General features: G+C 36.9%; 1 protein-coding gene across 1 annotated transcript in view; it reads right to left on the bottom strand.

The window, feature by feature from the left end:
• EMCN (endomucin) overlaps window positions 1–13,657 on the bottom strand; it is a 130,710-nt gene that overhangs the window by 21,632 nt on the left and 95,421 nt on the right. The window contains exons 6-9 of the mRNA XM_055296910.2: window positions 6,290–6,382; window positions 5,996–6,055; window positions 4,190–4,285; window positions 12–36 (exon numbers count right to left, since the gene is read on the bottom strand). Of these exons, the coding sequence (XP_055152885.2) occupies window positions 12–36; window positions 4,190–4,285; window positions 5,996–6,055; window positions 6,290–6,382 (274 nt within the window). The remainder of the gene's footprint in view (window positions 1–11; window positions 37–4,189; window positions 4,286–5,995; window positions 6,056–6,289; window positions 6,383–13,657) is intronic.

Raw genomic sequence — 13,657 nt, 5'->3', positions numbered from 1 at the left:
GGCTTACTTACTGATCATTTCCATTTTCTGGTGTGCCTAGGAGAAGAAGGAGTTGTTATTAGAGTTGCAAAGAAGTTGGCTACCAAAAATCTGAGCGAGCCCCTCTAACCCCCTCACCTGCCGCCCACTCTTTTCTATGCAGAGATGTTTCTAAGCCATTTTAAAATATTTTAATTTTCCCCTTGCCAAGCCATTTCCTCAGGTATGGTTAATACTTATCCTGGCACTCATGGGATAGTCCTAATTAGGTCAACTCTACTAAACTTAGTTCTGGACTAATCTTGATCTTGTAGTTTTATATCACTATGCGAAATTACTGTTCATTATTGCATATCCCATGGACAACAGAAAGTGTCTGTTTATTTCAGTATCTGTGAAAAAATTCTATTAAAAGTATTACAGGTTTTATGCCAGAGAATTGAAGTTTTGACCTTCCTTTATACATTGTTCTTTTCTGGGACACAAATCACTGTGTTTGTGGTGAGCTACAACGTAGATACTATATCTAATTATATCTTAAACCCAGTGATTCAGCCTCTCAAAAGAGCCCTGTAAAATGTCACAGAGGCTACTAGCTGCAACTAATCTTTTGTTCTCTTTGCCAGGCTGCTTCACAACTGTCTGGTAGAAAACACCTGGGGTTTAGAGTGAGCTCTCAGAATGATTCATTCTGCACAAAGATATGGCCTCTCTGGAGTGAATGTTGGTGATCACATCTTGTATTAATCTATGGCCAATCAGGCCAACTGTTTAATGTGATTGAATAAGGTTCCCCTTGTTGTGCTCCTTTGCTCTGGTTTTATTCCATTGCTACTCAGCTTCTGTTTCTTAGATTCCCTTTCATATCTAATCTAAATCTTGTCATTGAATATGCCCTTTGAATATAATTCTCCTGGCTTTGACTATCCTTGTTTTATAAAGACCTTAACTTCCACTAATATTTTGGCGGCTTCTATTTCTGTCATCTTGGTTAAGATATCCCATCATAACTCTTAATCCCTAGGATTTAACCCATGGCGCCATATGCTGCTCACCAATTAGACTTAACCTATCTTTGCCCAATCAGTAAGGTTTTAACAGTATTTTTTGATTCCTATGTGCCATAAACAATATCACCTGTGATGCTAATAGCCCTGTTTTAAAATGAGTTGATTTTTTTTAATTTATAATTTTTGTGGGTACATAGTAGGTATAGATATTTATGGGGTATAAGAGAGATTTTGATATAGGCATGCAATGCACAACAATCACATCATGGCAGTGGTGTATCCATCCCCTCAAGTATCCTTTGTGTTACAAACAGTCCAACTATATTCACTGAGTTATTTCAAAATGTATCATTTATTATTAACTATAGTTGCCCTGTTGTGCTGTCAAATACTAGGTTTTATCCATACTTCATGTATTTTTGTACCCATTAAACATCTCCATTTCCCTTCCCAGCTTCTGGTAGCCATCCTTCTATTCTCTAGCTCCATGAGTTCAATTGTTGTGACTTTTTAGCTTCCAGAAATAAAAACATGGGAAGTTTGTCTTTCTGTGCCTGACTTATTTCACTTAAAATAATGACTTCTAGTTCCATCCATGTTGTTGCAAATGACAGGATCTCATTCTTTTTCATGACTGAATGGACATCACTGTGTATAAGCACCACATTTTCATTATCTATTCATCTGTTGATGGACACTTAGGTTGCTTCCAAATCTTGGCTATTGTGAACAGTGCTGAAACAAATGTGGGAATGCAGGTATTTCTTTGATATACTGATTTCCTGTGTTAAGCGTATATACCCAGCAGTGGGATTGCTGGATCATACAGTAGCAGTATTTTTAGTTTTTTTGAGGAACCTCCAAGCTGTTCTCCATAGCGGTTGTACTAATTTACATTTCCACCCACAGTGTAAGGTTTCCCTTTTCTCCGCATTCTCTCCAGCAAAATGTATTGAGATTTTTACATGCCTGTTTAAATGTTTTTTCCCTAGGAAACTATAGCGATAGTCTCATTAGCAGATAGACGCAAGCCAACAGACTATTTTCTGCATATATACCATTCTTATTTGGTTAAAGCTCAGTCCACTGTCAACCTTGTCCAGATAAGCTTCATTTCTTATTGAAATCTCTGATTCATGTTGTCTTCCGCAGAGCAGAATGGGTTCCTCATTTCCCAAACTAGATAAAGTCTCTCCCACATACTTGAAGAGTGATTAACTGCAGATATTTAATGGTGCTAATTTAATGATAACAGTGCTGTAAATTGTGTCTCAAAAAGTTAACAATAACCAAAAAGATTTGGCTAATTGTACAATTGCCAAACGTGACGTTAAAATACTCATGTCTCCAGAACAGCTATCCATAGTGGTAGGAATTTTACACATCTGTAGAAGCCTCTTTAATAGAAAATGTTAACTTTTCAAATAATGTATTCTTAAATCTTCCTATGTAAAGTAATTTTTAGTATAGCATATTTTTACAAATAAATTTAGCACGTTAATTTTTACCTATCCTGTATACTCAACACTCACAGGCTTCAATTTGGATAGCCGATTTCCAGTAAAAGATAGGATTGTTAGGTAGTTCAGAAACTTAGAGAAATTAAACAGACTTATAAAAATGCTGTTTCACCTCTGAAAACTGAACAAGGAGACATGTTTCAGACATTAAGAAGTTTATTCACTGATTCCCAAAGGAAAAGGCATTGATTTCTTTTTACTTTTCACCAAGAGCTAAAATGAACTCTGTTGTTTTGGTCTCCTAGCTTCTCTTGGTACTGCCGCGATCATACTACAACTGTCCATGCAATGCATGGTCAGCAGGTGGCTTTAGGGATAGCATTCATTAGTGTCCTGAGGGGCATATTGTCCATGAGGTAAACAAAGCATAATGCAGCTTATATTCCTTATAAAAATAATTGCTTTTTACCATTTAACAGTTTATGAGACTCAGGTAGATTTTTTTTGTGACATATTTAGAATTAAAGTGGGGAAGGAGAATTCTATTTACTGTACATTTAAAAATGTAACTCAATAAGCATATAGTAAGGGCCTGCTATATATTCTGTACCATGCAATGTGAACAATATGTGATTTGTGACTTGGAAGGGTTGCCTGACTTTCAAGAGAGGTAGGCACGTGGAGAAATACGTAACTGTACTGTGGTATGATAAATGATATAATCCAAATCTGCAGTATTACAATTAAAGGCAGAATTCATTCCACTTGAAGAAGTGGTGTGTTATAAAAAGATACAGTAAATTAGCGTTTGAGTTGAGTCCTAATGGGTAAGTTGGAGATTAGGTGTGTTATGAAAGGTAAGAGGTGGGCTGGATATTCCAGAAGGAATAGTATGGATGAGGGCATGGATACATGCTACTGCATTATACGACCAGGGCTGGGCTGTGAAGTGGAAAGATAGTTTGGAATTAAGGTAACATGACAGCTGAGCCATGGGAGTTGAAGGAGTATTTAGGTGAAGGTTGAGTAAAGAAGAGGCAAATTTCCTGGAACAGAAAAAAGACTGAGTAAAGACTAAAAGAAATCAGAATTTAGTTAACAATAATTTATCAGTATTAGTTCACTAATTGTGACAAACATACCATCAGATCTTAATAAGGGAATGAGGGTAACTATGTGTGGTGACTCCCTGTACTATCTTTTCGACTTCCTTGTAACTCTAAGTCTACTCTAAAATAGAAAGTTTATTTTAAAAAGGATAAAAAATATAACATGGTCATGGAAGATACTTTCGTTGGGTGTGTCTCCCAGGAGGGAAATTAGTCACAGAACATTTTTTGACATTATGGGCCCCTGAGCTGACTTCTTAGCAATCCCTCTCTTTATTTTCTGTTACATAGAAATGGAGTTAATCTTTGCCATAGACAAGGTATGTCATTTTTATGCCCTCTTTACTACCATATTCCCCTGATCACCCACAAAACGTGGGCTCTTTTATTAAAAAGAATTTTCCCGTATTTGATAATATATACTAACAGTATTTAATTCCCATTCTGCAATTCACTGGCATTCAGTGGGTGTCTGTGCCCTTCGTCCTTTGTTTCTGTGATCAGGAAATACGACATTGCATTTCCTTCTATAACTCTTCTCTCCCTTTAAGAATTTAAAATCAAGTTTAAACTGAGCATATATTCATTATTCTTTCAGGAAAACAAAACAAAACAAAACACTGTTACCTACCCGGATCTGCCTTCCAGCACATTCGGTACAAACTCACCAGAACAAATACTGAAAGTGTTACTACAATCAAAGCAATAACCACCGGCAAAATAATATCTAAAAAGAATTGGAGACATTGTCAATTAGAGTGGCTACTGAATTTCACAGCGATAGTTTGGTAAGTGAGCAAAAGCATGAAAGCATGAGTACTTCCTTTCTTCTTTGAATATCATTCTATTAAAAACATTATATTTTAGGCAAAGGTTCCTCTGATTCGTGGAGTTTGCTCTAGTTGTCATCTTTGACATAACCACTTGATGTCAGTCTTGTAACCTTTCTGAAACAAAATTCCAACCTTGAGAGAGAGTGCCCCCATCTTCCTGGAGACTGAAGAAGTGGGGAGATGGGAGACTAGAGAAGCAGAAGATGTACTCTAGATTATAATTAAATCCACATTCACTGATTACATTTTTTAGTACTTTATAATGAAGTTACCAAAATATATATAACCCAACTGGGATTGCTTTAGTCCTAATGCTGGCTTTCTAAAACACTCACAAATTTCTTTCTATAATAATATCTTAAAACTAGAAAAGGCATAAAATAATGTAAGTAGATATCACAGTGAAGATGATTCTTGAAAATGAACATGATTCAAGAGAGATATGTGTATGTGTGTCTGTTTGGGGGAGGGATGTTGCTGCAGTAACTTAGGGTGAGTTTTTCATATTTGTATTAAGAGGAAGAGTATTGCCTGCCTGCCTGCCTGCCTGCCTGCCTGCCTGCCTGCCTTCCTTCCTTCCTTCCTTCCTTCCTTCCTTCCTTCCTTCCTTCCTTCTTTTCTGATGGTTATTTCCAAGGTTAAAAGTACGTGATAAAAGCGAGAGAGCTGTCATAAACACACAACTAAAGGAAATTAAGATGACTATTAGTTTGGCATATTTGTTTGCATATGTACTCCTTATATATTTATCAGGGGTGAGAGTTATTCTCCAATTCATCTGTAGGATGGTTTACACTCCCATTGTCAGAGTTAAATATTTGTTTTAAGTAAGGTCTGCTGATTTCATAATAGACCTTAGGTGAAATCATTATTGCATCCCAAAATGAAGATGCCATGAATCAGCAGGTCAGTAATTTCTACGATGACTTATTTAATGGAATGTGTTTAACTAAACTTAATAGAGCCTTTTATAATAACAGTTTTGAATATAGTCTTTGTGTTCTTAATTACTAAGGAAATTAATATTCTGTATTCAGTCTTAGCACACACATAAATGTTATATGACATATATAGGTTTTAGTTAAAATGGAACATTTCTTAAAGGCCATTTTTAGTGTTCTATGAAGGCAAATAATTCATTTTTTGATATAATTTATTATTTTAATTATTTACTTGACAAAAATGAAATATGTTCAAGGTATACAACCTGATAATTTGGAAATAATTCACTTTTATGGGGACGTCTACCTGTGCATTTTGGCTTATCTGAAACTAGTCCCATCGAGTCATCCTTGGCCCTTGATGGTAATTGCTAAACACTAAGCTAAGAAAATGCCAAACTGTGCTTTTTTTTCTCTTCTCTTTTCTTTTTCTTTCTTTTTTTCTTTCTTTTTTTTTTCCTTTTTTTTTTTCTTTTTGTCATTAAGACTCACTTGTGGGAAATTTTCAGAGCAGGCAGCAGTTAGATAGGATTGTAATGGGACTGCAGGATCAGTAAAGTTGAGAAAAGGCTGCCCGTAATCTTATTCCTCTCCTTTACTGGTCACATTCAAACGTTCTGCATATCTACTGCCATGAGTGAAGAAGATATTGCTGTTACTCACTGGAATAAGACCGGCTGGTTGCTGAAGTGCTTGCATTTTTTCCACCCTCAGTGCCTATTACTTTAAGAAAGAAAAAAACAAGTCACTTTTGGTTAATGTGTGCCAATCCTTGCAGTCCTCCCTCCACCCTCATTTAAGGAAACAGCCATAATTTGTAGGTATGATGCTGCAAGTGCAAAAGATACAGTCTCATTCTGAAGGAGCTCTGTTTTGTGAGTCAAGATTGTTAGAGTTTCCTTGGTGAAGAAAGGGTCAGGTAGAGCAGATTTCCACTCAGGCACACAGATATCATACCTTGAGACTGTGAGGTGTTTTCTGGAATTGTAACTGGTGTTGAGGATAATGTACCAGTTTTAGAAGGTGATGCATCTGGTTGTAGAATGTTACCTGTATGAAAATTACAAATGCAGAATCAGGCTGTGGTATTAAGTCTTCATACGGGATTTCTTTGCAGATTCAGTTTGCTTTTCTGAAGATCTGTGAAAATTATTTATTGTCAAATAGTAGGATAAATGCAATCATAACACTAAACCGTAAGTTCATCCATTCCTCCTGGAAAAATAATTAAATTGAGAATCACAAAGCCTGAGTATCAGTTTTACATCTTCAGGAACTCTCCAAGAAAACTTCAGTAAGTTTTTCAACGTAGTAAGTTACAGCCTGTATAACCTACTGCATAAGATTCTTGTGGGATGTAAATCTATGCAAAAGCATTTTTCAAATTTCAGATATTATAACTTTGGGTGATAGTGATTTTTTTCTATCACACATAGTTAAAATGATCATAACTGCACAGGACTTCCGATTTTATAGTATTTATCAGTGATTAAGAGAAAAAAATTGCAGTTGAAGCTTTGGTTAGAAGAATTGAGGAAAAATCAAAGAAGACTCCTTCATTTTCGTCCCTAAAGTTTAGCAGCTTGTTTTATTATGTGCCTTTTCTAGAGTAACTGCTGCTTGACTGTTTTTTTCACTAGCATCCATGCTTTTTTTTCTTCCAAGGAAAATATAAATTAAAAATTTATTGTTATCGTTATTTGTTTGTTTAGTTAACATTTGCCATCTTCAATCAGAAGGACTGAAGCAAAAATTATAAGTAAAAATCTACTATTCAAAATCCATAGCTGTCAATAAGTTTAAAGGAAATATAAATAATTAAGTACTGTATAAGTTGAAAACATTTATTCTTGTGAATTTGGAATAAAGTACAATTTGTACTTAGAAAATTTTTTGAAAATTTATTCTCTTTCTCGTGCAGTATGAAGTGCTCTATTTAAATCATGCCTGTTTGCCTTGTCTCTTCACTGAATTGCAAGTTCCTAGAGTGTGAGGGCCATACTTGTCCACACACCCAACATGGAGCTCTGGCCACAGGGGGTGTGCAGTCAAATGTAGCTGACACTAAGAGGCACTTTTTATGATTATGGTGCCTTGGGCATATTGAGGCCATGTATAATTGCACCAAAGAAATTGGTATTTCTATGACTGCCTTGGCTCATTCCTTCTTCACCACCCACATCCCAGCACGCACTGCATGCTCATGCATTTTTGACATCTGTGGGTGAAGAATAATGTTCAGAGTCTGTACCGTTCTTGCCATGCAAGAGATCTGTGGGTGGAAGCTAGATATATGCCCATAAGAACAAAGAAAAATGTCAGGCTAGTGCACTAAGCAGGCAGAAAAAGGAATATTAAATGAAAGAGTGGGAACTAGCTGAAACCTTGGTACTTTCAGCTGCCTTTTCCAGTGTCAAGTAGTTTAGTGAGGATGAATGCTCTTTCAGTTGTCTTGGTGGAGAAGAAGGAGGCTGATTAAATAGCCAATGATGTTAATCCTTTTAGGATTTCCCAAGGGTTAATTGTCCTACCTTATTACCTTCTTGTAGACAGGCTAAATGGCAGCCTTAGGACTGAGTGTAATCTGTCTGGGTCAGAACAAACTCCCAGCTTCCCTGCTTAAAACATGTTGATTGCCCAGTGCCAATGGTTATTCTAATGACCCATGGATAGGCCAAAATATTAAAACTTCATGGTGGAAAGATTTGGTGGCTGCTTGAACAAAGACTTTAAAATTTTGTTTTGTTTTTCTTTGAACTGCAACCTTCAGTTAAGAAATTATTTCTGAATCCAGCACACACACACACAATTACTGGTCATGTTCCAATATTGGGAATGAACCTACAGTTTGAGAAGCTCTGTTTTTTAGCATGATTATATTGCTGAAATTATGGTACTTGGCTGAATCCATAAAATGTGAGCCTAATGTTATTCTTTCTGTGAATAAGATGTGGAATCCATGACATGCTCAGAGCTGATGATCTACATAGCTTTTGTTGAGACTGTATTATCCTACATTACTAACAAAATGGCATTGCCAGAGGAAGTATAGGAGAGCTATAGCAGAGTGGCTAAGAGCATGTTTCTGAAGACAGGATACCTGGGTACAAATCTGACTCTAGCACTTACCCTGTGGAATCTTGGGCAAGTTGCTTAACCTCTATGTGCCTGAGTTTCCACATATATACATGGAGATTATAATAGTTCTGCATCACAGTATTGTGAAAATTATATGAGTAAAAATAAATTTAAACTGCTTAGAAGGGAATGTGATATTAATATGTGTATATTATATATAATAATAATGTTCTATTTTTATATTATGATTATTCCCCTAGAGAGTTGAACCTCCCAACCAAGGTCAGTTTGTCTAATTTTCTCAAAAATCCTAAGAGTAAAAATATATGAACTTCAGCCACTTCTGTGTTTTCAGATGCTTCTTTGCTCTAGTCAAGAAATAGAGAAACTGGAGAAACTGGAGTAGAATATGGTACTCTTAGATGACATATGTTTGTTCTTGGACCCTGACTTTTGGTGATTGTCAGGATTATTGAATTTGTGGCTATGCGGTTCCAGGATTTAAGTCCAGCCTGGAAACTTCAGGTCAGAACTTGGAGCAAGCTGATGAGACAGAGACCCTCAGAGTCAAGTCTGTTATAATAATGTGTGTCCAAATTTACCCCATCAGCATCTGACAATGGTACATATTTGGACCTCACTGTAGACCAATTACTTAATAAATCATTGAGAGTTTTAAAGACAGAAGACCTATCAATGTCCCAAGGCACCTGTGATTGCCATAATAACACTCCACACAGAACTCCAACTATAGAAAGCATAAGTGACCAAAGTTACCCACGTGTCCTCTGAAACCCATCTCTCTGTTCGTGCTGGTGCCATGTCTCTCTAAGGCTGCTCCCAGCCAATGAGTGGACCTGCCAGGAATATTAAGGCTGGCTTGTCCTGGGAGGAATGCGGACTGGAGGATTCTCTGATGGTCTTCCTGAACCTCCCCTAGAATGCATGGCAGCCTAGATGCTTCTGCTCAGCATCCCTGTTCTCTCTCCCTATCACCATGTCAGATGTGCATTTCAGTCTGGTAGCTCTTCTGGACTTTCCTTGTCCCCTCGCAGGCATTTTCCCCTAATAAAATCCTTGTACTTTTAACTGAATCTTGAACTCTTCTTCTCTGAACATTCAGATTAAAGCAGTCTCCCTGGCAAGTATTTAAAAGGCCACTTCCTACTGGGAGCAGAAATGAAGCCTCAGGAATTTTAAACTGGGCTTGGAAGACTTTGGCACTGGTTCATAAGGGAAATATCTGTTTGTTTAAACCTTTTATTTTCCCTTTTTTTGGGAAGCCTAACTCTTCCTATGGAAAATCACCCCTTCCCCACTTCATGTGGTCATATGAGATGCCCCTTTTTAATCCAACCTCAGAGTCACTATATGACCAAAGTTCTCTCCTAAGAATTTGAGTGTGTAGTGATTTTGAGTTATCCTCAGAGTGAAGCTCTGAAGGGACTATCTATTGGTACACAAAATCCCTGAAATTACTACGATGCTATCCTTCTTTCTTCTGTGAGTTTCCCTCCCCAATTTTTTTTTTTTAGTTAAAAGAAATCTTGGGCAGGGCATGGTGGCTCACACCTGTAATCCCAGCACTTTGGAACTGGTCTCTAATTGTAATTTGATAGATTATTCATGTCCCATTTAAAAAAAATAACTTTTCAGCCTTTGACAAAAATCTTTCTCTTCTACTTATCACATTTTCTTTATGTGGCTACCAATAGAATAGAGCAGACTCTATTGATTTTTTTTTCTTTTTCGTCTCCTTGGTTGGTTCCTCCTCTTATTTCTTTTTTTAAAATCTTTTTAATTTTTCTTTTTATATTGAGAACAGGATCTTGCTCTGTCTTCCAGGCTGAATTGCAGTGGGGCAGTCACAGTTCCCTGCAGCCTTCACTTACTGGGCTCAAGTGATCCTCCTGCTTCTGCCTCCTGAGAAGATAGGGCCACAGGTGTGCACCACCACACCCAGCTAATTTTCTTTTTTTTTTTTTTTTTTTTTTTTTGGAGAGGTGGACCTTGCTATGTTTCTGAGGCTGGTCTCGAACTCCTGGCCTCAAGCGATCTTCCCACCTCAGCCTCTCAAAGAGCTGGGATTATAGGCATGAGCCACCACATCTGTCCCCTCCCTGTTTTTCTTTCTAAATTGTAATCTTGGAGTGTCCCCTACGGTTTAGTCCTTGGTCCTCATCTCTAATGACCCTCATTTATTTGGAGATTTCATTCAATTTCAGTGTTTAAATGCACCAATGTCACTGATTCCTCAACTTATACTTCCATCCCAGACCTTTTCCTAAGCTCTGGATTTGTAAATCTAGATACTTACTTAGCAAGTCATAGACATTTTAAACCCAACATGTCGACACTTTAATTTCCACTCTATCTGAAGCCTTCTCATCCTAGCTTGGAGCAGACATTCCTTCCAATTGCTCAGGCCAAAGACCTATTTTTGGCTCATCTCTTTCTATTCTATTCCACATGCAATCATCAGGAATAGTTATTGGCTTCACCTCCGAAATAAATCCAGATTTTGGAGATTTTGTGCCATCTACTCTGTGATCACCCTGGTCAAAGCCACCATCTTCTCTCTCCTGTATCCTTTCTTCAGCTGACAGTGTCTCTTCAGCTCTCTGAGTTATAAAACATGAGTCAGCTAACATAACACTGCTGCTCAAAGCCCTCAGTGATTCACCATTCCACTTAGAGAAAAAGCCGAAGTCCACGCAATAGCGCACAAAACCCTAGGTCATCTGCCTGGCAAATCCCCTGCCTCAACTCTGCTCACTTGCTTAATGCTGTCCCTTAAATATGCCAGGCCTCTCCTCAAGTTCCAGCTCTGCCTGGATGTTCTTCCTCCACATACTGGGTGACTCACTTCCTTCTTGTATTTACTCAACTCTTTTCAGGGAGACTTACCTTGGCCACTTTTTTCAATCTTGCAAACCCTTCCCCACCTCTCCAGTGCTTGTGATCCCTTCCTCCTCTATTGCTGCACATTTTCTCTTTCTCAGAGCACTTATGCCTTTTAACTTACTATACAATTTAGTTAGTTATTATTTTATTGAGTATAGTTTATTTTCCCCGCTAGAATATAAGAACCTCTAGGGTGAGGATCTTTATTTTGCTCACTCATATTTCCCAAATGTTATAACAGTGTCTGGAAGTAGGGCCCATCACTAATCACTGAATGTATAAACAAACTTCTTGGCAGCAGAATTGACTGCCATGAAAGATGAAGTGAATTTATGAGATAACTTTTTAATCTTAATATTGGGATTGGCACATATTTAAAATCATGATATTATTATTTTTTCTCATTCATTGGACAACAACAACAAAAATAGAGACTTACTCTAGGTCCACCCCTAAATGTTGAAGAAAATACAAGAGTATGAGAGGTAGCTGTTGCATTTAAGGAGCTCACATTTTAGTAGGGGAGGTGAGAAGCGTATCCCAAAATTGATAGATGTGAAACATGCAATAAAGAACAAGTAAAACAGCATGGCAAAGACCAAGGATAAAAATAGGAGAGACTATGTTATTGTTTATTAAATTTTACTTACAACTCTTAATAAAAAGAACTTGAGGAGCTTAAGCAATTACACAGACCATAAGATGAACGAAATTGAAATAAGAAATCAGAACAAATGCAAATGGAAGAAGTAAACAGGCCCCTTATAAGAGTTAATATCGGACATAAACATAATCGTTGGTGTTGGCCACAAGAATGGACTATGAGCACCCTGACACTCAGGGAAAGGAGAACATGAGGTCTACTCTGGGCTGTTATTATTGGAGAGGAAAATAATCTATTGTATAAGTGATACATGAGCGGTATAGACAATAAGTGCTATGACTATAGTTGATGCAATTCTGTGTTTTGGAAAGGGAACATGTTGATAGAAGCCTGGAGTCTCCTCTAACTTTAGGATTTTAGATTCTTTTCAATCTGTGGCTAGTATGTATTTTTACACACAATGGCGCCTCTTGTCTACTTCATAGGTAAAATATCACAGGAGGAATTTTCTGCCTTCAGATGATGAAAGTTAATTCCCGCTCTCATCTGACCTTACCTTTCTGACCTGGTTGTACTCTTATAGCAATGCAAAAAAAGTCTTACCTTAAATTTCCTTTGCTTTGCTTTGGGCCGTCAATGTTAGTAACCTGAGGTAATAACATCTTCTAACCCAGAAATAACGGAATAACTGAATGAAGATTAATTTACTTTAATGCTGTAGAAATATTTGTTGTAGAAAAAGGATAAAATTTTTCTTTTTGATTTAAATAGTAGTTTTTACAAAATTACATATGATGAGAGTGAATGACGCACTGTGCTAATTAATTCCATATGTGCTAATTTATTTTATTCTTAAGCAAACATTTTTAATCCTGTGTTTTAAAGATGAGAGATACTGTGACTCAGAGAGATAAGGTAATATATTTAACAGTAAGTGCATGGCTAAACCATAAGCCAAATATGACTCAAAACCTTTTCTGTTTTCTTTCTAATATGCCATGTAATCGATAGATTTTAAATTGTTTATCTTAGTTACTTATGGCATCGTTATCAATGGAATCAATAAAATCTATTCTTAGCATTCTGAAAGTTTTGAGATATTCTCACCTCCTCCTGCATCATGAATATAGACATGAAAACATTAAAAAGGATTTTATTTTCAAACCCTTAAAAGAGACTAGGTGACAGACATTGTTCTAAGTGTCTTACAAATATTAACACACTTAATTATTGTATTATTAATATTTGCATTTTACAAAGTAGAAACTGATGCCTAGAGAGATTCATTTGCCCAGGGCCCCACAGCAAGTAGGTGGCAGAGCCAGGATTTGAATGCAAGCTCTAGACTCTGTTGTATCAACCCCAAAATTATGCTGCCTAAGCTGCTGCATTTCAGTAGGAATGAGTTATAAGGACATGACTCTTATTTTTGTTACATAAAATATAATCTATTTTCAATTTAGGCCTCAATCAAAAAGGCATTTTTTCTTATCAAAACAAGCTAAACACTTTCCTTCAACAGGTCAAACCAGACCATGCAGATAGACACAAGGAGACAGAGAGAATTATTCCTAATATAGTAAATAAAGCATATCATAGAGTTCAGTGGAGAACCATACCCGTTTAGCAATACCAGGAAATGTGTTGCTTCCTAAAGTGATTGCCGGGCAGCTCACCAGTGAAGACTGTGAGTTTTTATGACTTTTCAGTGCAGACTAGGGTGGTGCAAGAACAGTGCA

This window comes from Symphalangus syndactylus, chromosome 10, assembly GCF_028878055.3.
Source record: "Symphalangus syndactylus isolate Jambi chromosome 10, NHGRI_mSymSyn1-v2.1_pri, whole genome shotgun sequence".
Taxonomy (NCBI): Eukaryota; Metazoa; Chordata; class Mammalia; order Primates; family Hylobatidae; genus Symphalangus; species Symphalangus syndactylus.
The sequence above is the reverse complement of the archived record's forward strand: the minus strand, read 5'-3'. Positions and strand labels throughout refer to the sequence as shown.